The sequence below is a fragment of the Gadus macrocephalus genome, chromosome 6, assembly GCF_031168955.1.
Source record: "Gadus macrocephalus chromosome 6, ASM3116895v1".
In the NCBI taxonomy this organism is placed as follows: Eukaryota; Metazoa; Chordata; class Actinopteri; order Gadiformes; family Gadidae; genus Gadus; species Gadus macrocephalus.
The window spans coordinates 26,502,298-26,528,776 of NC_082387.1; the positions used below are offsets into that span (position 1 = coordinate 26,502,298).

At 52.8% G+C, this 26,479-nt stretch overlaps 2 protein-coding genes and 1 long non-coding RNA gene across 6 annotated transcripts in view; 2 read left to right on the plus strand and 1 right to left on the minus strand.

The window, feature by feature from the left end:
• Positions 1 to 679: 679 nt before the first annotated feature.
• LOC132459006 (uncharacterized) lies at positions 680 to 1,634 on the plus strand. 2 transcript variants are annotated; one of them, XR_009526062.1, is made up of 5 exons: positions 680 to 895; positions 938 to 995; positions 1,084 to 1,238; positions 1,309 to 1,432; positions 1,528 to 1,634. It is a non-coding gene; the product is annotated as an uncharacterized LOC132459006 (long non-coding RNA). The 2 variants fall into 2 exon arrangements; XR_009526063.1 differs by having other exon boundaries at positions 1,503 to 1,620.
• Positions 1,250 to 18,556, minus strand: pik3r4 (phosphoinositide-3-kinase, regulatory subunit 4). 3 transcript variants are annotated; one of them, XM_060053329.1, is made up of 22 exons: positions 18,268 to 18,556; positions 17,224 to 17,958; positions 16,344 to 16,477; positions 15,502 to 15,722; positions 14,691 to 15,112; positions 13,846 to 13,974; positions 13,503 to 13,724; positions 12,839 to 13,012; positions 11,996 to 12,141; positions 10,974 to 11,177; positions 10,023 to 10,224; positions 8,284 to 8,378; positions 7,372 to 7,591; positions 7,006 to 7,171; positions 5,457 to 5,621; positions 4,444 to 4,655; positions 3,605 to 3,736; positions 3,088 to 3,188; positions 2,437 to 2,525; positions 1,790 to 1,910; positions 1,528 to 1,710; positions 1,250 to 1,432 (listed from the first exon to the last, which is right to left on the minus strand). In XM_060053329.1, the coding sequence occupies exons 2-21, from the start codon at positions 17,939 to 17,941 to the stop codon at positions 1,540 to 1,542; spliced, it is 4,044 nt and encodes a 1,347-aa protein (XP_059909312.1). In that variant the 5' UTR covers positions 17,942 to 17,958; positions 18,268 to 18,556; the 3' UTR covers positions 1,250 to 1,432; positions 1,528 to 1,539. The 3 variants fall into 3 exon arrangements, with proteins under 3 accessions (XP_059909312.1, XP_059909311.1, XP_059909313.1); XM_060053328.1 differs by having other exon boundaries at positions 1,250 to 1,710; XM_060053330.1 differs by having other exon boundaries at positions 1,250 to 1,710; positions 14,691 to 15,116; positions 15,512 to 15,722; positions 18,268 to 18,555.
• Positions 18,557 to 18,777: 221 nt separating this feature from the next.
• atp2c1 (ATPase secretory pathway Ca2+ transporting 1) overlaps positions 18,778 to 26,479 on the plus strand; it is a 29,844-nt gene continuing 22,142 nt past the window's right edge. The window contains exon 1 of the mRNA XM_060053342.1: positions 18,778 to 18,933. Within this exon, the coding sequence (XP_059909325.1) occupies positions 18,910 to 18,933 (24 nt within the window). The 5' untranslated portion in view covers positions 18,778 to 18,909. The remainder of the gene's footprint in view (positions 18,934 to 26,479) is intronic.

The following is a 26,479-nucleotide window of genomic DNA, read 5'->3' on the forward strand; positions in this document are numbered from 1 at the left end:
AGGTTGTTCAACCTTGACTGCATTCGTTCTTGGCAGGAAACAGGCTTTCATATTTATCTGGTAGCCTCGTACTTAGCATCGTGTAGCACCTTATCCTAGTATATCTTTGTAGCATATGGGGAATGGGTTAATCTAGTTGGTGCTTGGCACTTGGTTCTATGAACATCCTCACTGTACCGACAGCGATATATTGTTGTTTCTTCTTCTGACAGATGTACTTATTGTAAATTGCTTTCGATAAGTGTCTGCTAAACGCCCTGAATGTCAAGGTAATCTGGTGGAGATTTGGCTGAGGAATGGTGGGGTTTCTTTTATCCAAAACCTTGATAACATAAAATGTCCAAACGTTCTACGTTTTAACTGTTAAGCTGGGACCAGGTGAGACGCTTTACAGCCAAACCTTAAGGCTGATTCTCAGCTGGTTCTGAAGATCTTTCCGTCTGATCTAGTCAGACAAAAGGCAGAGCTGGTTCCATTCGGTTAGGATTATAAAGTATTCTATTGGGATGAAATCCTCAATGGTTTCATCATCAAAGCTCAATTGCAATGAAATTAATAAAAGAGACTAAATATTTTTAATTGGCAAAATACTAATTTATTTATTATCGAACAAAATGAATGGCAACAAGCCAAGCCACATAGTTGAGTCTATATCATAGTCGCAATAAATTGGATAAAAAAAACAAAACAATTGCAAACTTCACATCTCTTGTTTTATGCAAGATCCTGATCACAAATTAAATCATAATGATTTTTGTTTCTATTAAAAAGTAAACATATGTACAAAGAAAGGAGAGGCAAAAGGGAGGGGTTATGGAAGGAGCTGGGGGAGTACGACACGGGCTGGAGGCAGATAGACAGACAGTAGAGACAGACAGACAGTAGAGACAGACAGGTGCTCTGCGGTAACAAAATGACACCGGCTGGAGGCAGACAGACAGGCAGACAGACAGGCAGTAGAGACAGACAGACAGACAGGCAGTAGAGACAGACATGTGCCCTATGGTAACACTGCTCTCCAGACAGACAGCAGAGAGAGGCAGACAGACAGACAGACAGCCAGACAGACAGACAGACAGACAGGTGCTCTACGGTAACACTGCTCTCCAGACAGACAGCAGAGAGAGGCAGACAGACAGACAGGTGCTCTACGGTAACACTGCTCTCCAGACAGACAGCAGAGAGAGGCAGACAGACAGTAGGAGACAGACAGACAGACAGGCAGTAGAGACAGACAGGTGCTCTACGGTAACACTGCTCTCCAGACAGACAGCAGAGAGAGGCAGACAGACAGTAGGAGACAGACAGACAGACAGGCAGTAGAGACAGACAGGTGCTCGACGGTAACACTGCTCTCCAGACAGACAGCAGAGAGAGGCAGACAGACAGTAGGAGACAGACAGACAGACAGACAGGCAGTAGAGACAGACAGGTGCTCTACTGTAACACTGCTCTCCAGACAGACAGCAGAGAGAGGCAGACAGACAGTAGGAGACAGACAGACAGACAGGCAGTAGAGACAGACAGGTGCTCTACGGTTCACTTCCACACTTTGACAATGCCGTCGCGGGAGGACGTGACGATGAAGCCCTGCGTGGTCTGGAAGGTGGCGATGTCCGTGATGATGTCATGGTGGCCCACAGGAAGTGACTCGGGGCCGCGGCGGGGCGTGTCCTCGGGGGCGCCGCTCTTCTGCTTGCTGTGGATCTCCTGTGGGAGGGGCAGGCGGGTCACCCGGGGCTCTGATTGGGTGTGTGGAGGGCGTGTGGGCGTGTCCGGGGGGGCTCACCTGGACCACCTCGGTGCCCTCGATGATCTTGCGGCTGTAGAGCACAGAGGGGCAGTGCAGCGAGTCGTTGGCCCCGCCCGCCACGATGTACGACCTCTCGGGGTAGGCCAGGTCCCAGAACCTAGGCACAGCCCGGGTCAGAGGTCAGAGGTCACATCTCTGGACAGGACCGGAGGGGCTACAGAGTGCTATCGGCTCTGACAGGGTACATGTCTTGTGATTGGCTGTAAGGTGGGCACATGTCTTGTGATTGGCTGTTATGAGGGTACATGTCCTGTGATTGGCTGTTATGAGGGTACATGTCTTGTGATTGGCTGTTATGAGGGTACATGTCCTGTGATTGGCTGTTAGGAGGGTACATGTCTTGTGATTGGCTGTTAGGAGGGTACTTGTCTTGTGATTGGCTGTAAGGTGGGCACATGTCTTGTGATTGGCTGTTATGAGGGTACATGTCTTGTGATTGGCTGTTATGAGGGTACATGTCCTGTGATTGGCTGTTAGGAGGGTACATGTCTTGTGATTGGCTCCTAGCGATCTATCCGTGTTGTGATTGGGTGTTAGGACTGTAACCATCGTGGGCTTGGATCTTAGGACTGTATCTGGCTTGTGATTGGCTGTTAGGTGTGGCTGGTGGTGCGATTGGCCACCTGATCCTCATGTCGGACCCGGCCGTCAGCAGCAAGGGGTTCCCGTCAGCAGGGCTGCAGTAGATCCCATGAACACTGTGAGGGGAGGGCTGCACACACACACACACACACACAGAGTTACAGTACACACACACACACACACAGAGTTACAGTACACACACACACACACACACACACACACACACACACACACACACACACACACACACACACACACACACACACACACACACACACACACACACACACACACACACACACACACACACACACACAGAATCTGAAGCAGTCTTTGATTTAGGGCCAGTCTTCTGGGGGAGGCAAATAAACAGCATTGCAGCCAAAACAACCCTTGTGTCTCCGGGACCACACACTGACCCCCGCCACCCTCCCCCCTCCCCCTGGGGTCAGATCATTACTAGGACACACAGCTCTGATGGACGGCAACACAACATGCTCACACAACAGCCCAATAGGACCGTGAACCTGTTATTAATATGTTATGAGACAGTAAGACCAGTCTGAAACATTCATTTTTGCTACTCTAACCCCTTCATTTCTCTACCACGATAACAATAAAGTGCCATCCAACATGCACCCGAACAAACACATGCAAAGAGTATGACATCACACACACACACACACACTGACCTGCATCTCAGAGAGTGGGGGGGTGGAGCTGGCCCAGAGGGTGAACTTGCGGTCTCCGGTCTCCATGTCCCACATGGACACTTCGTTGTTACCCTGCACCGCTGGACACAAGATGGACACCGCAAGGTTATTACTATCATTGGCCTGGACCACTGACACACACAGGAAGAGAGGCAGAAAACACACAGAGAGATGGACCAACAGGGAGGGAGGGAGGGGGGAGAGAGAGAGAGAGAGAGAGAGAGAGAGAGAGAGAGAGAGAGAGAGAGAGAGAGAGAGAGAGAGAGAGAGAGAGAGAGAGAGAGAGAGAGAGAGAGAGAGAGAGAGAGAGAGAGAGAGAGAGAGAGAGAGAGAGAATTAGAGAAAGACAGACAGACAGAGACCGACATAGAGAGAGTGAGACAGACACACAGAGACACACAGAGAGAGAGTAAACTAACTATCCTGATAAACAGTGCTTTAGCCCCGAGTCTGCATCAAGGCGGACTCTATATTAGATTACATCTTGGTACCTTACCTGCGATCACAGACGATTGGTAGAGAGGATGCATGAGCAGCCGCCTGATTCGTGATCGGGCGGGGTGGGAGTGGTTTGAGATGGGAAGCTGGAACCGCATATCCCAGCATGCCATGGTGCCGTTGCTGGTGCCTAGGGGAGAGGGGGTGACCAGCGGTTAGAGGGGGTGACCAGAAACCACCGTGGGTTCCACCTCTGACGCCGTGAACGGAAGGCGGCGCCGCGAGGACAGCAGCCTGGGGAATCGTTCTCTCTGCGTTGGTGTTTCTAAGCATTCAGTGACCTCACCCACAGGTGGTGCACGGACGCCGGGGACTGAAACCAGAACCTTCCGTCTGGGAATCCAACCCCCTAACAACCCTCCCAGAAGCGGAGGTACGATTTACATTGAGGTTTAGGGCCTTCAGCAGACGCTGTGATCCAACGCGACTTCGAAGCGTTCATAAACACGTCCACACACCGAGCGGTTTGGGAGGAGTCCGGGTGCGGTGCCTTGCTCAGGGACGCCGCGACACTCATCTAGGACCAGCGAGGGGAATCTAACTAGCAACCTGCCTGTTACAAATGACACCAATCTAGTTCAGAAAAAAAAATTAAATTGTCGACGGTAAGTGTACCGACTGCGCATCGCCGCCATCGTAGGAGAAACCGTCAATAAGAGCAAGTGCTGTTAGTGACGACGCTAGAGGCTGTGTCGGTCTATACTCGGTATCGGGCCGATGCTCAAGGAAGGAATCGGGAAGGGAAAAAAAACCGGTATGGGAACATCTCTCCGAGTCCACCCTGCCCCACCTCCCCAGCCGCTGGCGCCCTCTGGGGGCCCGGCGGGGGTAACGCACCCAGGCAGAGCCAGCACTGGTGCATGTCCACGGAGAAGGAGGTGATGAGGCCCAACCGCAGGTCGTGGCGCAGCGTCCAGGCGTTGGTGTGGCAGCGCAGGTCCCAGCCCACCAGGCCGCCGTTCACCGTGGCGTAGGCCAGCACCGACTGGGCCCCCGAGTTGAAGTGGTGGATGTCCACCACGCAGCCGTCCCCCTGGAGGTCAAGCACCCTGCAGGGGAGGGGGGGGGGGGGGGGGGGAGGGAGGAGAGGGAGGAGGGGGGGGGGAGGGGGGGAGGGAGGAGGAGGGGGGGGGAGGAGGAGGAGGAGAGGGGAGGAGGGGTGAGGGAGGGGGGGGGGGGGGGAGGGAGGAGGGGGGGGGGGGGGGGGGTAGGAGGGAGGAGGGGGGGGAGGAGGAGGAGGAAGAGGAGGAGGAGGAAGAGGAGGAGGAGGAGAGGGAGGAGGAGGAGGAGAGGGAGGGGGGGGAGGGGGAGGAGGAGGAGGAGAGGGGGGGAGGAGGAGGAGGGGGAGAGGGGGGGAGGAGGAGGATGAGGAGGAGGGTGGAGGAGGAGAGGGAAGAGGAGGAGGAGGAGGAGGAGGAGGAGGAGGAGGAGGAGGGGGGGTGGGGTTAGACCGGGCCGATGGTTTCGTCTGAGCCCAAGGGGCGGGTGCTTTACAGTTCTACAGAAGGGTACTTGAGGAAGGCCGGATTAGGATCTGGGCTGTTTTCGTTGAAGGGCAGGAATGGTAATTCTGGTCGAAGGAATGTCGCCCCAGAATAGCCCTGTTGTTGATGGGAGCCCTTTCATCTCGTTAGCGAGGAGTGGTAATTATAGACGCAGCTGGAACAGCTCGGACGCTGCAGTCACGCAGGACGCTCAAGAAGAGAGCGGGTCCCTCTCCCAAACCTTTACTTAAATAGAACTTCACGGGGCGTGGCCTGTTAGGGTCGGTGTTCCCCACGCGCAGCTCTACCGCTCCGACAACGCACCGACGAGCAGGTGCATGATGGGTAGCGCGTGGGCGTGGTTACCTGGACTGGTAGGGCTGCACCTTGGGGGACTTGGGGGGCTTGTTGGCCTCCACGGCCAGCAGCTGGATGCAGCCGTTGTCCGAGGCGGCGGCGAGGTAGTGGGAGCCCCCGACGAAGGTCAGCGTCTTCACGTGGCCGCCGATACGAGAGTAGGTCAGCACCGACCTGAGGGCCCCACAGGCATCGACACTCAGCGCGTTGACCAACAGCCACTTACAGTACGTCCATTAGTCAGATGGAAGAGGAACAACAACACCTCGCTGTCGGTACGGGAGGGCTGGGCGATTCATCTCATTTCAATCGCGATTTCGATTTGAGCGTCAAACGAACACAAAACGAATACAATGAACAGTAAAGAACAGCACGATACATATCGGTACATTATTTTAGATTCAAACATTTTCTTTGAGACCATTTTGTGTATTTATATGTGTTATAAATTCTCAGTTACAAAGTGTTTTTGGGAGAGACGTGCTGAATAAATACATCATGTTTTCAAACTAACTAAAAATATTTAAATATTGACCAAAATAATCGTGATGATGATGTTGTCCATAATCGAGCCGCCCTACGGTACAGTGAGGAGGTTCATAGAACCCAGGGCCAAGCACTTACCATCACCAGGTGAACCCGTTCCCCGTGTACTACACAGAGCGCCAGCATAAGACGCTACACAACGCTGCTTAAGTGCCAGGACGTACAACATACAATAAGTGTGCAAGGGGGTGGGGGGGGTGTGTGGGGGTGTGGGGGTGTGGGGGTGTGTGGGGGTGTGTGGGGGTGTGGGGGTGTGGGGGTGTGTGGGGGTGTGGGGGTGTGGGGGTGTGTGGGGGTGTGTGGGGGTGTGTGTGGGGGTGTGTGTGGGGGTGTGTGTGGGGGTGTGTGTGGGTGTGTGTGGGGGTGTGTGGGGGTGTGTGTGGGGGTGTGTGTGGGGGTGTGTGTGGGTGTGTGTGGGGGTGTGTGGGGGTGTGGGGGTGTGGGGGTGTGTGGGGGTGTGGGGGTGTGTGGGGGTGTGGGGGTGTGTGGGGGTGTGGGGGGGTGTGGGGGTGTGGGGGTGTGGGGGTGTGGGGGTGTGGGGGTGTGTGTGGGGGTGTGTGTGGGGGTGTGTGTGGGGGTGTGTGTGGGGGGGTGTGTGGGGGTGTGGGGGTGTGGGGGTGTGTGGGTGTGGGGGTGTGTGGGGGTGTGGGGGTGTGGGGGTGTGTGTGGGGGTGTGGGGGGGTGTGGGGGTGTGGGGGTGTGTGGGGGTGTGTGGGGGTGTGGGGGTGTGGGGGGGTGTGGGGGGGTGTGTGGGGGGGTGTGTGGGGGTGTGGGGGTGTGTGGGGGTGTGGGGGTGTGTGGGGGTGTGGGGGTGTGTGGGGGTGTGGGGGTGTGTGGGGGTGTGGGGGTGTGTGGGGGTGTGGGGGTGTGTGGGGGTGTGTGTGGGGGTGTGTGTGGGGGTGTGTGTGGGGGTGTGTGGGGGTGTGTGGGGGTGTGTGGGTGTGTGGGCAGAATATGCAGAGTCTGGGTGAACCTCTAGGTGAGGTACCCCCCCCCCCCCCCGAGGTCCTACCTGGTGGTGGTGGTCTTGCCCTCCATCTTCTGGCTGTCCCAGACCTTCACCGTGCCGTCGTTGGACGCCGTGGCGAAGATGGAGTGCTCGTCCGACACGCGGATCCGGTTGACGGCGGCACGATGCTCGTGGAGGTGGGCCACCAGCAGCCCCTTGGGGTGCCACCCTACACACACACACAGAGACACACACACACACACACACACACACAGAGACACACACACACACGTTGAGTGTTAGCGATGCTAGCGGTGCTGGCGGGGCTAGGTACCGGTCTGCTCTACTGCTGGTCTATAAGGTTGAGTGTTAGCGGTACTAGCTATGTTGAGTGTTAGCGGTGCTAGCGGTGCTCGCGGGGCTAGGTACCGGGCGGCGGCGGCCGGCTCTCCCACTCGGCGCTCTCCATCATCTGCTTGGCCATGCGCTCGGCGCTGCACTGCTCCCTCTTCTGCTGCACCAGCTGCTGCAGCTCCGCCTTGCAGGTGTTGAGGCGCCGCTGGTAGGCGGAGCCTCCCGGGGCCGCCTGGACCACCGGGGCCGCCGTCGCCACCGCCCGCCGGCCCGCGGACAGGGGCCCGTCAGGAGCCTGGGGGGACGGACGGACAGACAGACAGACAGACAGACAGACAGACAGACAGACAGACAGACGGTCAGACAGACGGTCAGACAGACAGACAGACAGACAGACAGACAGACGGTCAGACAGACAGAGTCAGAGAGAGAGAGAGACAGACAGACAGACAGACAGACGGTCAGACAGACAGAGTCAGAGAGAGAGACAGACAGACAGACAGACAGACAGACACAGACAGACAGACAGACGGTCAGACAGACAGACAGACAGACAGACAGACAGACACAGACAGACAGACGGTCAGACAGACAGACAGACAGAGAGACAGAGTCAGAGAGAGAGACAGACAGACAGACAGAGAGAAAAAGAGGGACAGACAGACGGAGACAATCAAAGTTAGACACAGACACATTGATATTGACTGCTCCCCTCTAGAGGCTGTTGGTGGTACTGCAGTGTGTTTGATTAAAGGGGAGGGGGATTTGGTATGTGGGCATTGATGCAGAGGAACAAAGCTTTTCTAACATTACCTTAATCTAATTCAACATGTATTGCATACAGTTAATAAATCTGGTGAATTCATTAATCAATTCAATTTGCCCAATTGCAATTCAGACGGCAGGTTGCTGATTGTAATGACGCCGGGATACTGGCACACAGGTTAGACCAGCCTGTCAGCATCAGGGCAGCCTAGCGACCGTTACCGTGGGGACCAGGGAAGAGGCCGGCTCCTGGGACCCGAACATGCTCCTCCACTCCTCGTTCATGGTGGAGTCCTGCTGCTTGGTGTGCTTCTTGGCTGCAGGGGGGGTGGTAAGGGGGGTGGGGGGGTGGGGGGGGGGGTCACAACCACAGGAAGATCAACCAGAATTCCCACACCACTTCCTGGGGACCGCTGACGGGATCAACGGAGGATGACGAGCAGACGCCCCCCAGCGAGGGACACCAGGGGGGGGGCCAATGGGGACGTCCAGGACCCCCCCCCCCCCCCCCGCCGCAGGAAGACACGCCTCGCCTCACTACGAGACGCTGCCATAGGCCTCTGAAGAATAAGTCCCGCCTCCAAGGCTCCGGTTCAGAGTCCGCGGGAAATAAGACGAGGTTTATGAATGACCGTACATAACAATCTCTAGGTGGCGAAGAAGTAAAAGCTGCTTCGCGTTTTGAACTACACACCTTTTCCATCTAGCTTCCACTCTTATTTTGGATCGTCAGTGCCGTTAAAGTAGCATTAATAATAGTTAGCTAATTTTACGGCACCGACAATACCAAAACCCAGTGGAAACTAGATGGAAACAGTGTGCAGTTCAAGCGTGACGCAGCTTTCACTTCTTCAGCACTTCAGCACAGTTTGTTATGTACGCCGTGTTATTTCCCATGGACTACAAACCGGAGCCTCAGAGGCGAGACTTATTCTTCAGAGGTCTACGGGGCCGGGCGGGAGCAGCTGTTTACTGGGGCTTCGCGTGCTAAGCTCCGGCTGTCCCACGGGGGGATCAAGACGTCTTTGTTTAGTCATTCAAACATAAACCACTTCTGTAATAAACATTAGGAACTAAACATATTTCAAAGTCCCACAAATGATTTCTGATTGCCAGGCGCTCCACGCATGGTTTGACGTTATGAACCGCAGAGAGAGCGTGGCACGGAGGGAACGATGAAAGGCTTTGTTTGTTTGTGAGGAGAGGTTTGAAGACTGTCGTGTCCCAGGCGCCACATGACAGTGAGAAGCTCTCTCAAGCTCTGAGAGGCATTTGAACGAAGCTCTTACAGCGGCCACACGATAGGTAAGGTAACTCACCCTTCACTCATTCACAAAAACATAACACACCCTTCACCCATTCACAAAAACATAACACACCCTTCGCCCATTCACAAAAACATAACACACCCTTCAATCATTCACAAAAACATAACACACCCTTCACTCATTCACAAAAAAAGTGTGCGCTCAAGACAGTTTTAGGTTGCTTGCCTAATGCTCAGATATACAGTATGTGTTAAAGTGCTTCAAAGTGAGGAAGCATCGTAGAGCAACACTAATAAGTCACGTTGTGCAAAAGTCTATTAACTAAACCATAAACAACTAAGGATAGGAAACGACCTAAACGTGTAGTTTCCGATCCAATCACCTAACCGTGTCGTTTCATATCACCTACACGTGTCGTTTCCTATCACCTAACCGTGTCGTTTCATATCACCTACACGTGTCGTTTCCTATCACCTAAACGTGTAGTTTCCTATCCTATCACCTTAACTTATCTCCTTTTTAGGAAGCATCCTCGCAACCGAGACACAGCCATCTGTCCTGGATGACTCAGGACATGTCTGTCATGTCTGTCCTGGATGACTCAGGACAGATGCATCATGGGAAACGACCCCTGGGAGGTCAGGAAGGTCGCCCCCTGGTGGGCGGGGTCAGGGGTCAGGGGTCAGGGGTTACCTTTCTTGTCGTCGGGCTCGGCCTTGGGCTTGACCAGGTCCACCTGGCGCCCGGAGATGCCCAGCAGGGCGAGGTCGATCACCCCGGTCTGGGCGGCCTCGCCCGCGGAGCCCTGCTCCCCCACCACCGCCTTGGCCTTGTTGGACTTCAGCATGAACTCCTTCAGCGCCAGCAGCTTGTCCTCCTCGGGCTCCGTCATGCCCTGGGGGGCAGAGGGAAGGTAAGACCACCGCAGACCGTCAACCGCCTCCTCCATCAACCGCCTCCACCATCGACCACCTCCACCATCAACCACCTCCACCATCAACCACCTCCACCATCAACCACCTCCACCATCAACCACCTCCACCATCAACCACCTCCACCATCAACCACCTCCACCATCAACCACCATCAACCACCTCCACCATCAACCACCATCAACCGCCTCCACCATCAACCACCTCCACCATCAACCACCTCCACCATCAACCACCTCCACCATCGACCACCTCCACCATCAACCACCTCCACCATCAACCACCTCCACCATCAACCACCTCCACCATCAACCACCTCCACCATCAACCACCTCCACCATCAACCACCTCCACCATCAACCACCTCCACCATCAACCACCTCCACCATCAACCACCTCCACCATCAACCACCTCCACCATCAACCACCTCAGACGTGTATGTGTGTGTGTATTTGAGTTTACGTGCGAGTATGTGTGTGTGTGTGTGTGCATGCGCACGTGCGTGTGCATATGTGCGTGACTGGGCTTGTGTGTAGATGTGCACGTGCGTGTGTGCATGTGTATGTGTTTGTACATGTACGTGTAAGAGTATGCGTGTGTGCATGTGTATTCATGTGTATACGTGTGTGTGTGTGTGTGTGTGTGTGTGTGAGTGTATGTTTTCGGCGCGCGTGTGTGTACATGTGTCTCTGTGCGTGTGTGTGTCCCGACCTGGGACAGCAGCTTCTTCAGCAGCTGGGCGATGGCGGGGTCCTCGGGCGCCGGGCACTCGGGGATCAGCCCGGCGCGCTTCTTCAGCCGCAGCAGCAGGTGGCGGAAGAGGCTGGCGATGTCCTTGGAGCGCAGCGCGTAGTCGAAGATGGAGCGGCTCACCGGCTCCTTCAGCACGCTCAGCAGCACCAGCTCCTTGTCCATCTGCAGCGGGGCGCAGACAGAGGTTCACTCATTCACCACAGCGCAGACAGAGGTTCACTCATTCACCACAGCGCAGACAGAGGTTCACTCATTCACCACAGCCAGGGGTTCACTCATTCACCACAGCGCAGACAGAGGTTCACTCATTCACCACAGCCAGACAGACGTTCACTCATTCACCACAGCGCAGACAGAGGTTCACTCATTCACCACAGCGCAGACAGAGGTTCACTCATTCACCACAGCCAGGGGTTCACTCAATCACCACCGCACAGCCAGAGGTTCACTCATTCACCACCGCCAGGGGTTCACTCATTCACCACAGCCAGACGTTCACTCATTCACCACCGCACAGCCACAGGTTCACTCATTCACCACCGCGCAGTCAGAGGTTCACTCATTCACCACAGCACAGCCAGAGGTTCACTCATTCACCACAGACAGGGGTTCACTCATTCACCACAACCAGACTGTTCACTCATTCACCCCAACCAGACTGTTCACTCATTCACCAAAGCCAGGCTGTTCACTCATTCACCACAACCAGACTGTTCACTCATTCACCCCAACCAGACTGTTCTCTCATTCACCGCAACACAGCCAGACTGTTCACTCATTCACCACAACCAGACTGTTCACTCATTCACCAAAGCCAGACTGCTCACTCATTCACCACAACACAACAAGGCTGTTCACTCATTCACCACAACACAACCAGGCTGTTCACTCATTCACCATGAAACCACCAGCACTCCTTACTCATTAAGATGGGGTGGAGGAGAGGAGGAGGAGGGGTGATGAAGAGGAGGGCGTCTGACCTGTATGATGGGCTGGGTGATGAAGGGCGAGAGGTGGGGCATCAGCTTGCAGTAGACGTCAGCCACGCTGAGGCGCTGGGCCACCACCGTGATGAAGCCCACCGCCCCGTAGCGGATCCACAGGTTGGGGTGGCAGAGGAACGGAGCTGGAACACAGAACACGACATCAGGAACACTCATCAGGAACACTCATCAGGAATACTGAGGGACAGCAGGAACACTGAGGAACATCAGGAACACTGAGGAACATCAGGAACACTCATCAGGAACACTGAGGGACAGCAGGAACACTGAGGAACATCAGGAACACTGAGGAACATCAGGAACACTCATCAGGAATACTGAGGGACAGCAGGAACATCAGGAACACGGAGGAACATCAGGAACACTGAGGGACAGCAGGAACACTGAGGAACATCAGGAACACTGAGGGACATCAGGAACACTGAGGAACATCATCAGGAGCATCAGGAACATTGAGGAACAGTGAGGGACATCAGGAACACTGAACACAGAGGACCCGATGCAGACTGACTATCAGTCAAACTGAAAGAATGTCCAGAAACAAAATAAAATAATACAATTATGGAAATAAAAGTGTACATATATGCATCTTAAACATTTATTAACATTATCCTTTTTGTTTCACCCTTATTTACTGCTTGGGATGAATCTGTTGTATCTTATCGGATTCATAAATACCTTATGACAACAAATGAAGTGAACAAAAAATCTGAATACATCAACGATAGACCACAAAACAATTACAAAGGAAGCCTGATACGAGACAACATTTCACACCAACACATCACATGACAGAGCCGTCAGCCAATGGGAACCCACCGATGTCACTGACAAACTCGTAGATGTGAGGCTTCTGCAGCAGGCCCAGCTGGCACATGCAGGTCAGCGCGTTGAGCGCCTTGTAGATCACAAACTCCTCCGCGTCACTCAGACCCTGCTGCAGCAGGGGCTTCAGGATGGACGAGCTCTGCCAGCCTACGTACGCAGCCACGCCTGGACACACACGTACACACACACACACACACACACACACACACACACACACACACACACACACACACACACACACACACACACACACACACACACACACACACACACACACACACACACACACACACACACACACACACACACACACACACACGACCATTAGACACACGTTCACAGACACACACAACTGGATTGTGAGTGTCCGATTCTCTTTCCATTTACTTTTCTCTACATTGGTTGAGAATCCGACCTGCGTGTCGAAAACTTCTGCTTCCATGAGCTACCTAGCTTGAACCAGAGCTGCTTTCCGTTTCCAGATTTTAAAATCGTAGAAAAATGTGTTCACACTTCAACGTGAGTCCTTAAACAGTATTGATCGGGTATGAGAACCAAAGCCCAGGCCGGGCTGTTCCCCGCCGGCCCCAAACCCCTGCGCCTCACCGCGCCCATGCCCCGCCCCCTGAGGCCCCGCCCCTGAGGCCCCACTGACCCACGATGCTGTCGAAGAAGCCCCCCCGGAGGTGCCAGTCGTTCTTGTCGTTGAGGAAGGTGATCATGTGGGACAGCAGCACGTCGTTGGCCTTCTGCCGGCCGAAGAACACGCAGAGTCGCGTGATGCCGTTCTCCATCAGCGACTGCTTCACGATGTTCTCCGGGTCGCTGAGCAGCGTCACCACCTTCTGCTGCACCATCTCGTGGAGCGCCTGCAGCTCTGTGGGGGGGGGGGGGTACGTGTTACACAAACCCAGGGGTGTCCCGGTCTCAGCACGCCACCAGGGCCGGGACGAGAGAGAGGGAGGAGGAGGAGGAGGCGGGAGAGAGGGGGAGCGTACCGGAGTCGTAGTTGTCGCTGGGGTGGAGCGCCTCCTCCGCCTCCTCCAGGCCGCCCTCCGGCACCACCTGGTTCTCCTGCACCAGCTCCAGGAAGCGCAGCGCCGTCTCCGCCAGGTGGGCGATGTTCTCTGGGCCGCCGCCGAACACACACACACACACACACAGGTCGTCAGGGGAACCGCCGGGCAAACACACACACACACACAGGTTGTCTGGGTAACAGCAGGGCAAGGAAGACACATAGATAGTCTCGGTGACAGCAGGTCGTCATGGAAACAGATGGTCTTCATGGAAGGAGCAGGGGGTCAAGGTAACAACCGGTCACACATACACAGGTTATCGCCGTAATAGCAGGTCGTCAACGGAACAGCAGGTCGTCACGGTAACAGCAGGACAAACACACGTGTCGTCACGGTAACAGCAGGACAAACACGCGGGTCGTCACGGTAACAGCAGGTCAAACACACGGGTCGTCAGGGTAACAGCAAGACAAAAACACGGGTCGTCACGGTAACAGCAGGTCAAACACACGGGTCGTCACGGTAACAGCAGGTCAAACACACGGGTCGTCATGGTAACAGCAGGTCGAGCACACGGGTCGTCACGGTAACAGCAGGTCAAACACACGGGTCGTCACGGTAACCGCAGGTCAAACACACGGGTCGTCACGGTAACCGCAGGTCAAACACATGGGTCGTCACGGTCACAGCAGGTCAAACACATGGGTCGTCACGGTAACAGCAGGTCAAACACACGGGTCGTCACGGTAACAGCAGGTCAAGCCCCCAGCAGTCACCCTGAGACTGGAGGGTGCCTTGGGGGTCTGGGGGGGTGGGGGGGTTACCTGCGTAGGCCAGCCGCACCACCGTGGCCTCGTCCTGCGCCAGGTGGGCGATGCCGGGCAGGATGTACTCGGGGTAGATGTTGACGTCGTTGCGCGGCACCTCCTTCACCAGCGCCAGCACCTTGGCCAGCGTGCGCACGGCCTGCGCCCGGACGCGCGGCACCCCGTCGCCGCAGAAGTGCAGCAGGTAGGGCGCGATGCGGTCCAGCAGCACGTCCACGGCCAGCCGCGGCGCCAGGTGCAGCACCAGCTCCAGCGCCGCCAGCTTGGCGTCGCAGCAGCCCAGCGTCTGCAGGCAGGACGTGATGACCGACACCAGCACCGTCAGGCCCTGCTCCTCCCGGGGGCCCACCGCCACGACGCCCTCCTCCTGGCACACCTTCTCCCCGCCGGAGGAGAGGGAGGAGGAGGAGGAGGAGGAGCTCCCTGGGGGCGAGCAGATGCAAACACGCACAAGGACATCAGGATAGGCTCGTAAGCACACACACACACACACACACACACACACAAAAACAAGAACACGGCATATCCATACACACACACACCATAGACACAGACACACAAGAACACACACACACACACCAGACACGGACACACAAGAACACACAAACACACACACACCATAGAGACAGACACAAAAACAAGAACACGGCATATCCATACACACACGAACAAGAACAAATGCACGCATGCGCACACAAACACACACACACACACACACACACACACACACACACACACACACACACACACACACACACACACACACACACACACACACACACACACACACACACACACACACACACACACACACACACCTCCTCGGAGGTTGAGCAGGATGTTGTCCAGGTCCTTCCTGATGACCAGGATGCGCTCGTCGGCCGACTGGAAGGTCTCCTTGGCGAACTGCGCCATGTACGGCTGCAGGAAGCTGTAGAAGATGTCGGGGAAGGCCCGCCCCCGCTGCTGCCTCAGGTAGTCCTCCGCCGACTGCCTCTTGTCCGGCTCGCGCTGGATCATCTGCATCACCTAGGGGAGGGGGGGGGGGGGGGGGGGGAGGGAGGGAGTTACCATGGTAACTGTCAAACAGTTACGGTGTTCGGATGTATGGCGGTTGATACACCTTTACTTCAGTTACCATGGTCACCATCGAACAGTTACGGTGTTCGGAGGTTTGGCGGTTCATACACCTTTAATACAGTTACCATGGTAACTTCAAACAGTTCCTACGCCTTAGAAACGTAGGAACTGTTACTGTAGTTACCAAGGTAGCCGTCAAACAGCTCAAATCTGGTGGTTGGTGGCTAGAAGGTTACTCCACTGTAGCAGTGTCACTGTAACAACAGTCACTGTACCAGAGTAACCATCTCCACGGTAACTATAATAATGGCTGTACTGTTAGCTGTTAGCAAGCAAGTACATCAATAGAGCATTGTGTAGCATCTTCCCCTAGCTATCTCTGGTGTATACGGGGAATGGGTTAACCTAGTGATGGTTAGTGCTTGGCACTTGGTTCTATGAACATCCTCACTGTACCGACAGTGATATATTGTTGTTTCTCTCTCTTCTGACAAATGCACCTATGTAAGGCGCTTTGGATAACAGCGTCTGCTGAACGCCCTCGTTGTAGACGTGAATGTGTCTGTGTACCAGTTCTCTGACGTTCTCGTCCTCTATCTTCATCAGGACGTGCTCCGTCTGGAACTGCCCCTTGCGGTACGCCAGCAGCTGGGAGAGGTCAAAGAGCGGCACCCCCTCCGTGAAGAGCTCCGCGATCACACAGCCTGCAGGGGACAGAGGGCATTATGGGTAGGGAACAGGGGGCGTTATGGGTAGGGAACAGGGGGCGTTATGGGTAGGGAACAGGGGGCGTTATGGGTGGGAACAGGGGGCGTTATGGGTAGGGAACAGGGTGCATTATGGGTGGGAACAGGGGGCATTATGGGTAGGGAACAGGGGGCGTTATGGGTGGGAACAGGGGGCATTATGGGTAGGGAACAGGGTGCATTATGGGTAGGGAACAGGGGGCATAATGGGTAGGGAACAGGGGGCATTATGGGTAGGGAACAGGGGGCATTATGGGTGGGGACAGGGGGCATTATGGGTAGGGAACAGGGGACATTATGGGTGGGGACAGGGGGCATTATGGGTGGGGACAGGGTGCATTATGGGTGGGAACAGGGGGCATTATGGTAGGGAACAGGGGGCATTATGGGTAGGGAACAGGGGGCATTATGGGTGGGAACAGGGTGCATTATGGGTGGGGAACACAGGGTGCATTATGGGTGGGGACAGGGTGCATTATGGGTGGGGACAGGGTGCATTATGGGTAGGGAACAGGGGGCGTTATGGGTGGGGACAGGGTGCATTATGGGTGGGGACAGGGGGAATTATGGGTAGGGAACAGGGTGCATTATGGGTGGGGAACAGGGTGCATTATGGCTAGGGAACAGGGGGCATTATGGGTGGGGAACAGGGTGCATTATGGGTAGGGAACAGGGTGCATTATGGGTGGGGAGGGGGGGGCTACCTGCTGAGAAGATGTCCATGGTGGGCCGGAGGTCCCCGCGGCTGCGCTGGTTGTTGTTGGAGAGGTCCACCAGGGGCGTGGTCTGGTCGTTCTCCGCCGTGAACATGCTGCCGTCCACGAAGCGCTCCGGGGCGATGTAGCAGGTGCGGCGCCGGGACGTGTCGAAGAAGTAGTTGAAGTCGGCGGGGTTGTCCTCGGGCAGGAAGGTGGGCTTGAAGCTGGCGAAGTCCGTCAGCAGCACCCAGTTCCAGCTGGTCACCATGACGTTCTCCGTCTTGATGTCGCCGTGCCGCACGCCCGCCTTGTGGGCCTGGTCCACGGCCGTCAGGATCTGGAACGCCAGCCAGCGCTTCTCCACGCCGTTCAGGAAGGGCCGCGTGCTGATGCGGTCGTACAGGTTGTCCCGGACGTACTGCCGGAACAGGATGGCGGCCTTCTCCGTCAGAGAGTTCTTCTGGAAGGGCAGGCAGTTCTGGGCCGAGTGGAGGCGGATCTTGAGCTCCTCCAACTCCTGCTTGTAGCTGGTCAGGGGCAGCGAGGGGTCCTGGATGGCGAAGACCTTCACCACCACCAGCCCCTCGCGGTGCTTGGCGCGGGCTACCTTGAAGAAGCGCGTGCTGCCCAGGCTCTTGTCATACTCGTGGTCGTGGATGTCGGAGAAGTAGCTGTCCACCGACAGGATCTGGGAGGGAGCGATGCCCGCCAACTGGTTCCCCATCGCGGCTCGGCTCAGAGCTAAGGAGAGGTTGGACAGCTCCTGAGTTTAACTTGAACCGCACTGAGTACTAAGTGCTAAGAGTACTAAATACTGCTGAGTTCTGAGCACAAACGATGGCATTCATCCAATGCAGAACAACAAAACAACACGGGGCCGAGGAAATGGGCTCTCAGGAGGGGAGTCACATGACATGCGCTGAGAGAGGATACATTTTTAATAATGCTCTTTTAGCTGAGAGCTCACTGTTTTAGACCACATCATCTACTGCCACAACTTCAAATCCGTTCACACTATGATGTTAGATCGCTGCAAAAGCGTGAAGTTACCAGGCGATGCGGCGGTAGACGGTTGTTGTTGACTCGCTGGCCCGGCGGTGGGGGGGTGAATGATGGACTAGCTGAGCAGGGGTGACAGCGGAGAGACCGGAGACCCGGGACCATGTCAGGGTTCGAGATGTTTCTCCTTAATGCTCTAGGGCTGTCTGAGGGTCATTATAGGAGAAGCTTTGTGTCGCATTAACAGCCGAAGTGAGCGATACTATCTGCGGACTGTCTGTCCTGGAGCAGGAGTTATTGTGATTCCGGGTCAGGGCGGATCTGGACTACAGCATCCCCTGGTGGTTCACTGGAGGATCGTCTGATCTAGGGCGCCCCCTGGTGGGCCACTGAAGGAACACCTGACCTGGATATAGTGCGCTTTTTACAGTATGACCACATGGGCTGGAGAAGGAGGCTAGTCTCCTCCTGGTCCATGGTCTGTAGAACATCTTCCAGGAGATAGACCCGCCATGGGATGAGGTTCATGTAGTGACTATTATGTCTGACTAGGTGGGCGGGGCCAGAGTCTCTGGGCGGGGCCAATCCGTCCCACGGTCGGAGTGGAATCTTCTTGCCACGTGACTCCGCCCCCCTGCCGGAGAAGCGAGATCGCTCCGTCAGAGGCGCGCGACGGCAGTGGGATCCCAGAAGATGCTGAAGACACGGGAGCGTCTGGTGAGTGGACACGGCAAGCCCCCAACGCACCGACACACGGCCCTCTCACCCGGGGGTCCCGCCGTCTCCCCCGGGGTCGGTGGCCCCTGTCCGGGCCTACACCGGTTAACACACCCGCCGGTTGGAGTAGTGCTACCCTCCGCAGTACGTTAGTGGGCTGCTATTGTGGCTAGCGTTAGCTTCCTTGTCGGGCAGGCAGGCTGAGGCGGAGTTTCGCCGACATGATCCCGGGTGGATCTCATCCGTCAATGAGCGTTCTCCGGGTCACGGTTTTTATGTTGTGTTGTGTTGTAAACAATGCCGCCATCCCTCCGGTGCTGGTTGGTGGAGCGGCTCATCAGCTGTCAGGATGTGGACGTGGGTCTGGTTGTGATTGTGGTGTGGACGCTCTGCCCCATTCGGTGGTGAAAACTGTTTCGATTGTGTTTGAAGTAACCAAACATACAGTTTCCTATTTATACTATGTGCAATGCATTATAAGGTTATTGTTTTGAACTTTATATTTGTATACGTGAAGTGCGCGCCTTGGAATGTAGAGTGTGAGACCGAAAGACAGAGGATTGATTGATTGATTGATTTGATTGATTTGATTGATTGATTGATTGATGGGTGCATAGATAGACGCATAGATGGATAGCGGGCCGTTTGACACAAAATTCCTGATCATCGTTATGTGGGTGTCTGTAACAGAGGATGTGTCAGAGGATGGCTTACATGGTATCGATCGTTTGATAAAAATTGTAGTTATTTATTCGTGGCAAATAATCTTCAGACTTATAAAAACAGTTCTTGCAAAACGTGCAAGGATAATTGCAAAACTACATGAAGCTACCTCATGTGATGACGAGGACAAGATGGAACTGAAACCAAGGCTGCATTCTAAAATGGTTTCATTTTCTTCCGATGGATAATGTCATGAGTTCAACAACAAGGAGTGCAAATGGCGAGGCCAGTCAAGTCAGGAGGGGGGCAGTACAAGTTGAGACTGGCCCCGTTCCAGTGCACAGCAATAATGAAAACTGGACGGGGACAGTCCAATCTAAGGCTGACTATATCGACTCTGCTCGAGGGCCTTGGGGCCAGTGTCCATTAACTAGTACTAGCGCTAGTACGGCCGCGTCAGGTAGCGGGGTGTTGAGACACGCTGTGAGGATGCGCTCCCCCTCTCATCAACTAGTGTTGGAGCGCATCCGGCCTGACCTCAAACCACACTCAGCAGAATGAAGCATGTCACCACAGAGCTCTGCACATATGGATAAACAAGCATCTGTGGGGGTTTTGGAATTGAAATGCATGTTCACCAGGTCTAACTATCTGCTGGGGGGAGAGGAAAGGTTTAGGAGGGTTATTATAATGTTAATGTATTTAGCAGCTAAAGGTTTAAACTATTCCAAAATATACCTAAAAGCTGTGCCTACTAAAAACGTGGTGTTTATTTCATAAATAAACAACACGCAGCATCTTATCCTAGCTATCTCTGTTGTCTATGGGGAAAGGGTTAACCTACTGATTGTTATTGCTTGGCACTTGGTTCTATGAAGATCCTTACTGTACCGACAGCGATATATTGTTGTTTCTCTTTCTTCTGACCAATGTACTTATTGAACGTTGCTTTGGATAGAAGGTCTGCTAAACGCCCTCAATGTAAAACGTCGCCCCTCAAACCTCGGCAGCCGCGTGTCTCCAGAACAGCGAGGTCCTGCTGTAACCTTACCTCGTCAGCCCGATGAGCGGCATCGCAGGCCGCCGGCCTCCTACGCCGTAATACGGCACGATATCGCAATATTCTTTTGGCGTGAAATCACGGTAGAAATGAAAAGGGAGAAGGATCGGTTGCCTGACTGCTGTGCCGTGGCCGTGGTGCGGGGAGCAGGTGGACAGCGAGGCAGGCGGCACCGCTGTGCCCAGTGTAGCGTCAGCAGGATGGTCTTGGCTCGGGCTGCACTGTGATCCCACATCGAGTGTGATGTTATTGACGCTGACGTTGGCTGTGATCCGTTCGTATCGTTGTTTGTGTTTTTCTGAGTGGATTGATGCCTGACAGATCCACTCGACTCAGGCTAGGTCTTCAGCCCCAAATTACTTATTTGGGTCAAGTTGGATTAAAATAATAATGGATTGTTAACAGATCTCTGCCCAAATTAGTGTCAATACGATAACAGACGAGACCGCATTATAATGCAGCCTAGCCGAGGAGATCAGTATTCAACAGTCACAGCTCAAATCGGATCATAACACAATCACAGTCGATGTCACCGCATGGTTGGTTTAATACGATCACAGCTGTCTGTTTTGATGAATTCAATCGCTCCCACCATCTAAGCTAACGGCACACACCTTTATCTAACATAATCAATAACTCAGTTAAGCTAAACAGAGGTGAGCTGGGCCTAAGTGCTAGGCTTGACAAGAACATTAAAACGGTGGCGAATCTGGCGATTCATAAATGCACTCCTTGTTAAACAAGTGATTCCCACAGCGATATCCGGATCGCTGAGTTATGGAGTGAAATGTATTGATCTCACTACAATCAGCATAATTTCCCTCCACACATTGCCTCAGAGTGGGGATCTGCGGAGGCTGTTTACGTTGTCGCCAGGGCCCGTTGGACTCATGGAACCTCTTATCGTGGTGACCGCTGGCTTTAGGGCTCCTTAAAGTCGGGCCTCCATGGTGATTATCGGTCGTATCTTTCTACTTCCTGTGTAAAGTGTTATTGGCGAGCAGGCGACAGGCGGGGGGGGGGGGGGGCGTGTCGCTGGTAGCATGATGTGAGCTGTTGATTTTAATGCTAACAGACAGGCAAGGCCAAACGGCGTGTTTGACAGAGTGGGCTGTGTTTGCTCTCAGTGTGTGTATCCTCAGGATCTAGATGGGCTGCTGTTTGGTCTGCCATGCTCTCTTTCTCTCCGGCTGTCCGTTGCTCTCTCTCTGTCTTCGTGCTCTGCCTGTCCGTCTGTCCCTCTCTGTCGGTCTCTCCCTCTCCCTCTCTGATTGTTTCTCTGTCCCTGCCTCTCGCTCTGGCGCTGTCCCGCCCCCTGCCTCGGTGCTGCTCTGCCATTGGTCCAGACACTGCAGTGTGATGTTGACCGACGGCTTCTGTGTTGGGGGCAGGGGTGTGTGTGTGCTGGGGGTTAGAGGGTTAGTCGGTTAGGGTAGAGAGAAAAATATCCAGAGCTAAATATTTCAAATGCTCCGGACGACGAGGTCAATTGGTACCGAGGCCACCAGTAAATAAATACAATAAATACACCAGGGCAGCTGCACCTGTGAGTCAACAGAACACCGGCCGGCCCCAGGCTGGAGAAGAGGGCTAAGTCAGGTCCTTAAACAAGTAAACAGCCCCAGGGGCCGTCACATGTAGCCAGTTAGGATGTCATTTAAACCAGAACAGTTTCCCTGCACTGTTGGGATTTTTTGTTTGCAGAACTGCTGAGGACCAGGACAACTCGATGTCAGCCAGGTTGAACTGAAAGATCTGCGTTAACGACGGGCTTCAAAGGCCTTCGTCCGTCTCATCCTGACGATGGGACCGATCAGGGAATTCCAAAGCCATAGTTGCAACTTCAGTGGTTTGATTGGTTGAAGCACTGAACCAATTAACATCATTTTCTGTTCATTTTGCCCTGCGTGATCATGGAACAGCTGTCTCTGATTTGACCAGGTGTTAAACATGACAAAAGGTTTCTTACAATATTCTAGTGGGCTACATGAAGGAAGGAGGTGATCCTCTGGTTTCCCTAACATCTCACTGTGAGCTGCGCTCCCGTTCCCTCCCAGGTCTGACACAGAGCTCCGCCATTAGGTCTCTGTTCAGAGGGGTCACATAAAACAATGACGAACCAACCTACTGCAGGCCCGGGCAGGTTAACGGTTGTATGTAGTGTGTAAGTATAGTATACTATTAGTGTACTGTCAGTACCTTACTGTACCAACAGCGATATACCGTTTCTTTCTACTGACAAATGTACCATTTGTAAGTCGCTGTGGATAAAAGTGTCTGCTGAATGCCCTAAATGTAAAGAATGGAAATCAATATTAATTAAAAAAAATTCTAATTCACGTAAAGATTATTGTTGAGGTGAAATATTAACATGGAGGCAAAAGGATGCGCCTTGGAATACAGAAGTTTTGGATGTGACCATATGAGAGTGGTTCCTTACCGGTAACTAAACCATTATGACCAGTAAGAAGTGGCCACTGGCGCCACCAGCCAGCTTATCTCGGAGCCATCCTGCATACACCGGGTTTACTCAAGGTTCACAGTATGGGTCGCTATGGTTACTGACCCGCGCTGTCGTGCTGGATAAACAGGTCACGTGACCTGCACGTTTTTCCAGGCTTGCAAATTTCTGGATGAAGAGGACACACACACACACACACACACACACACACACACACACACACACACACACACACACACACACACACACACACACACACACACACACACACACACACACACACACACACACACACACACACACACCCTTGTTGTTGAACTCGTCACATGAGCAATAGTACATGAAACCATGTTGGAATGCAGCCTTTGTTTTAGTTCTTTCTTGCCCTCGGCCTCACATGACGAAGCTTAATGTCTTTGTCGCCTTTGTCTATCCTACTACTTTTTGAAACCTGTATATACTCTGTAGAAACATAAGTGATGACTGTCATCACTTAAATACAGAGTTGTCTCTGTAAGAATATCAAAACAACAAGGTTTTTGAACCGACTTGGAGTATGAAGATTTTGTTCAGAGGTGTGGTACTCTCCCTGGAAGTTACAAAACTTGGGTGTGATTAAGTGATTCTCACAGGACTTTCATCTTGGGACCTCGTTGCCTCACATCGTTGATTGTTTGTAGGTCGACCCAAACAAAGCATACCAACATTTTTGCGTCAAATCTGACAGGAACTTCCTCCAAAACGAACACTTATCTGATTTCAACATTAAATGATAGACCAGGCACTGCCTTCCAGCCAATGGCAGCCCAGTATCGCGTCCAATCATAAACCTGTCGGATGTAAACCTGTCTCTCCTGCATTTTGCCCAACACTTGTTTCTTATTATTTAGAAATTTGTGTTGCCGCCAAAATCAGGATATTGTCTCTGCATGACTTGTTAAGGCAGCTAGTGTTGGGTCATTGAATTCTGCTGAATGACGCTTTTAGTTTGAACGTTTATCGACATGTATGTTGGTCTTTAGGTCATGTTATTGCTTTATGTATTAATGTGTATAGTACTGCATTATCACACCAGGAAGTTAAAATATACACCTTTGACCGCACCTGCTGAATGACTAGAGAGACTAATGAGTTGACTGATTATGAGATAAGAAAAGAGGTTTAAACTTTAAGGAAACTAAGAGGCCACTGGATAAAGTTACTCCTTTAACTCCTATAATTAGATCAACATTTTAATCATGCGTGCTATAAAACATGCGTAACAAGAATCCCTGCTGTGTTGGCTTGGAGCCATGTTCCAAGGGCTGCAACCAAAAAAACCTTGAATGAGGAAATTCTACCAAGTAGTCATCGGGAGCAGACGATAATAACAATTATAAAGGGATTAAACAATCTTCACGTTATCTCTAGATTAACTTAATCGGCTGTAGAGCTGAGCGATTAATCGATTTTTAATCGTCATAGAATATTTGCTCTAGGACAATTTTTTGAAAAGAAAATCGATTGATATAAAAATATAGATATTTGAAAGAAAATAAGTCAAATATCAATCAGGCAGCATGCGCTGAAGAGTTTGTCTAAAGTCAGTGGCAACCGAAAGCCGCAGCACATCACATTTATTAAACTGAGGCACGCAGCAGAGTGGTAGAGGTGTGTTATTTATTTAGCTTTTGTTAATCATTGCTATTATTCAAATAAAATAATATTTTTTCATTTATAGCAAAAAAATTGAGCCAATAACGTGCCAATTCACAATTCGCCAACATTAACTCAAAGCTATTGGAGCGCTAAAGACAAACGTTGATGGAGAATCGCAGACACAAAGATATTACTTGTGCCTTACATTTTTGGCAACTACGTCGTCTTTCCTTTTGAAAAGTTAAAATTCCACAAATTGTTGGACTTTGTTTCAGTTGATATTTGGACATTAATACTGTTAAGCTGCCCCCCCCCCCCCCACCCACGGGGGCAAGTTTAGACGCAAAGGAATGTTGAATAAATTGAATATCACTAAAGAACTCTCTGGCCTGGAACAGATTTCAAAGGAGAAACTATACTGGCGGTCGTATTGTTGTTTAGACTGAGCATGTTTCCTTTATCTCCGATGACGTATCGTGTTCATTTCTGGAGTAAATGTGGTTCTGGCAATGTTCTCTGCTACAATCCACCTTTTCTGGGCTCGTCTACAACCAGACACGGGCTGATGATGTGGATATGCGGTTTATGGATGAGTTTGAAGGACAAGGATACATGGAGATGGTGATCTGTGTGGGCGGTGATGGCTGGTCTAATCTGTGCACATTGATTAGCCAATACACATTGGTGCTTAGCCTCAACCTGCCCCAGAGTCCAGTCAGTGCGACCCGTTCCAGGTGAGGCTGCTTCATCCATACATTTGACTAGTTGAGGTGAAGAGTTGGACTGGGATTGGCTACCGGCTTTATGGTCGGGCTTAGCAAAAGCATCTGAAGGGAAGAACGTTGCATCCTGGGGATTGGCAGTGTGGAAGTCTGTGTACTTGACCCCTCCCCCGCCCGCCAAGGAGGAGGAGGAGGAGTCCCTGGATCCAGCTCTAAGCTCTGGTTGGTCTTAATCACCCAGAATCCACTCAGCCGCTCTCACCTACTCAAGCCTAAAAAAAAAGTTTGGTTCCTGTTGGTTGTCAGTTGAGGTCATGGGTAGGTAGGGAATTTTTTTTATTTTTTTATTTTATTTTTTCCAGCGGCAGCGAATGATAGGTAGGTTGTTTTCATTTAAAAACGAGAAAATTCGCTCATCCTTGTACAGAATGAAGAGGTGCTGTACCAAAACGTAATTATAGTTTGCATCAAAAAAAACATTTTTTTTTTTTTTTTTTTTAAGCTCATACAATTATTTGGGTCGCACATAAATTGACATGGTCGGTCGGAAACCGGAACCAAACATATTTTTTTTTTTTGGCCTCAGAGCTTCCCAGCACCATACCCTGGAGGGGGGCCAGAGCAGGCGGCCTGGGGCCCAGGCCAGCCCTTCCCTGGGAGCCAGAGCTCCAGTTGAAGGCCGCCTTAGGGCCCTTTTCCACAGACAGTACCAGCTCTACTCGCAGCGACTGAGCGTGGCACGACTTGCTTTGGTTCCAGGCACGTCGTGTTTCCATCTAGAATGAAGTACCTTTTCAAGGTGGGCGGGTCGTCATAGCACGCACGGGCGAAACTGCAGTGACGTACTTATCCACGCGACACATAAAGGCCTTTGCTCAGGGCTATATAAAACACAACGAAGGCATGCTCTTGATGTTGATCAATGTCAATCACTATTGTTGACTGAGCGCTGATGATGGTATTTATAGATGTCGCTGTCAGGCTCGGACGTCGGGCTCATCA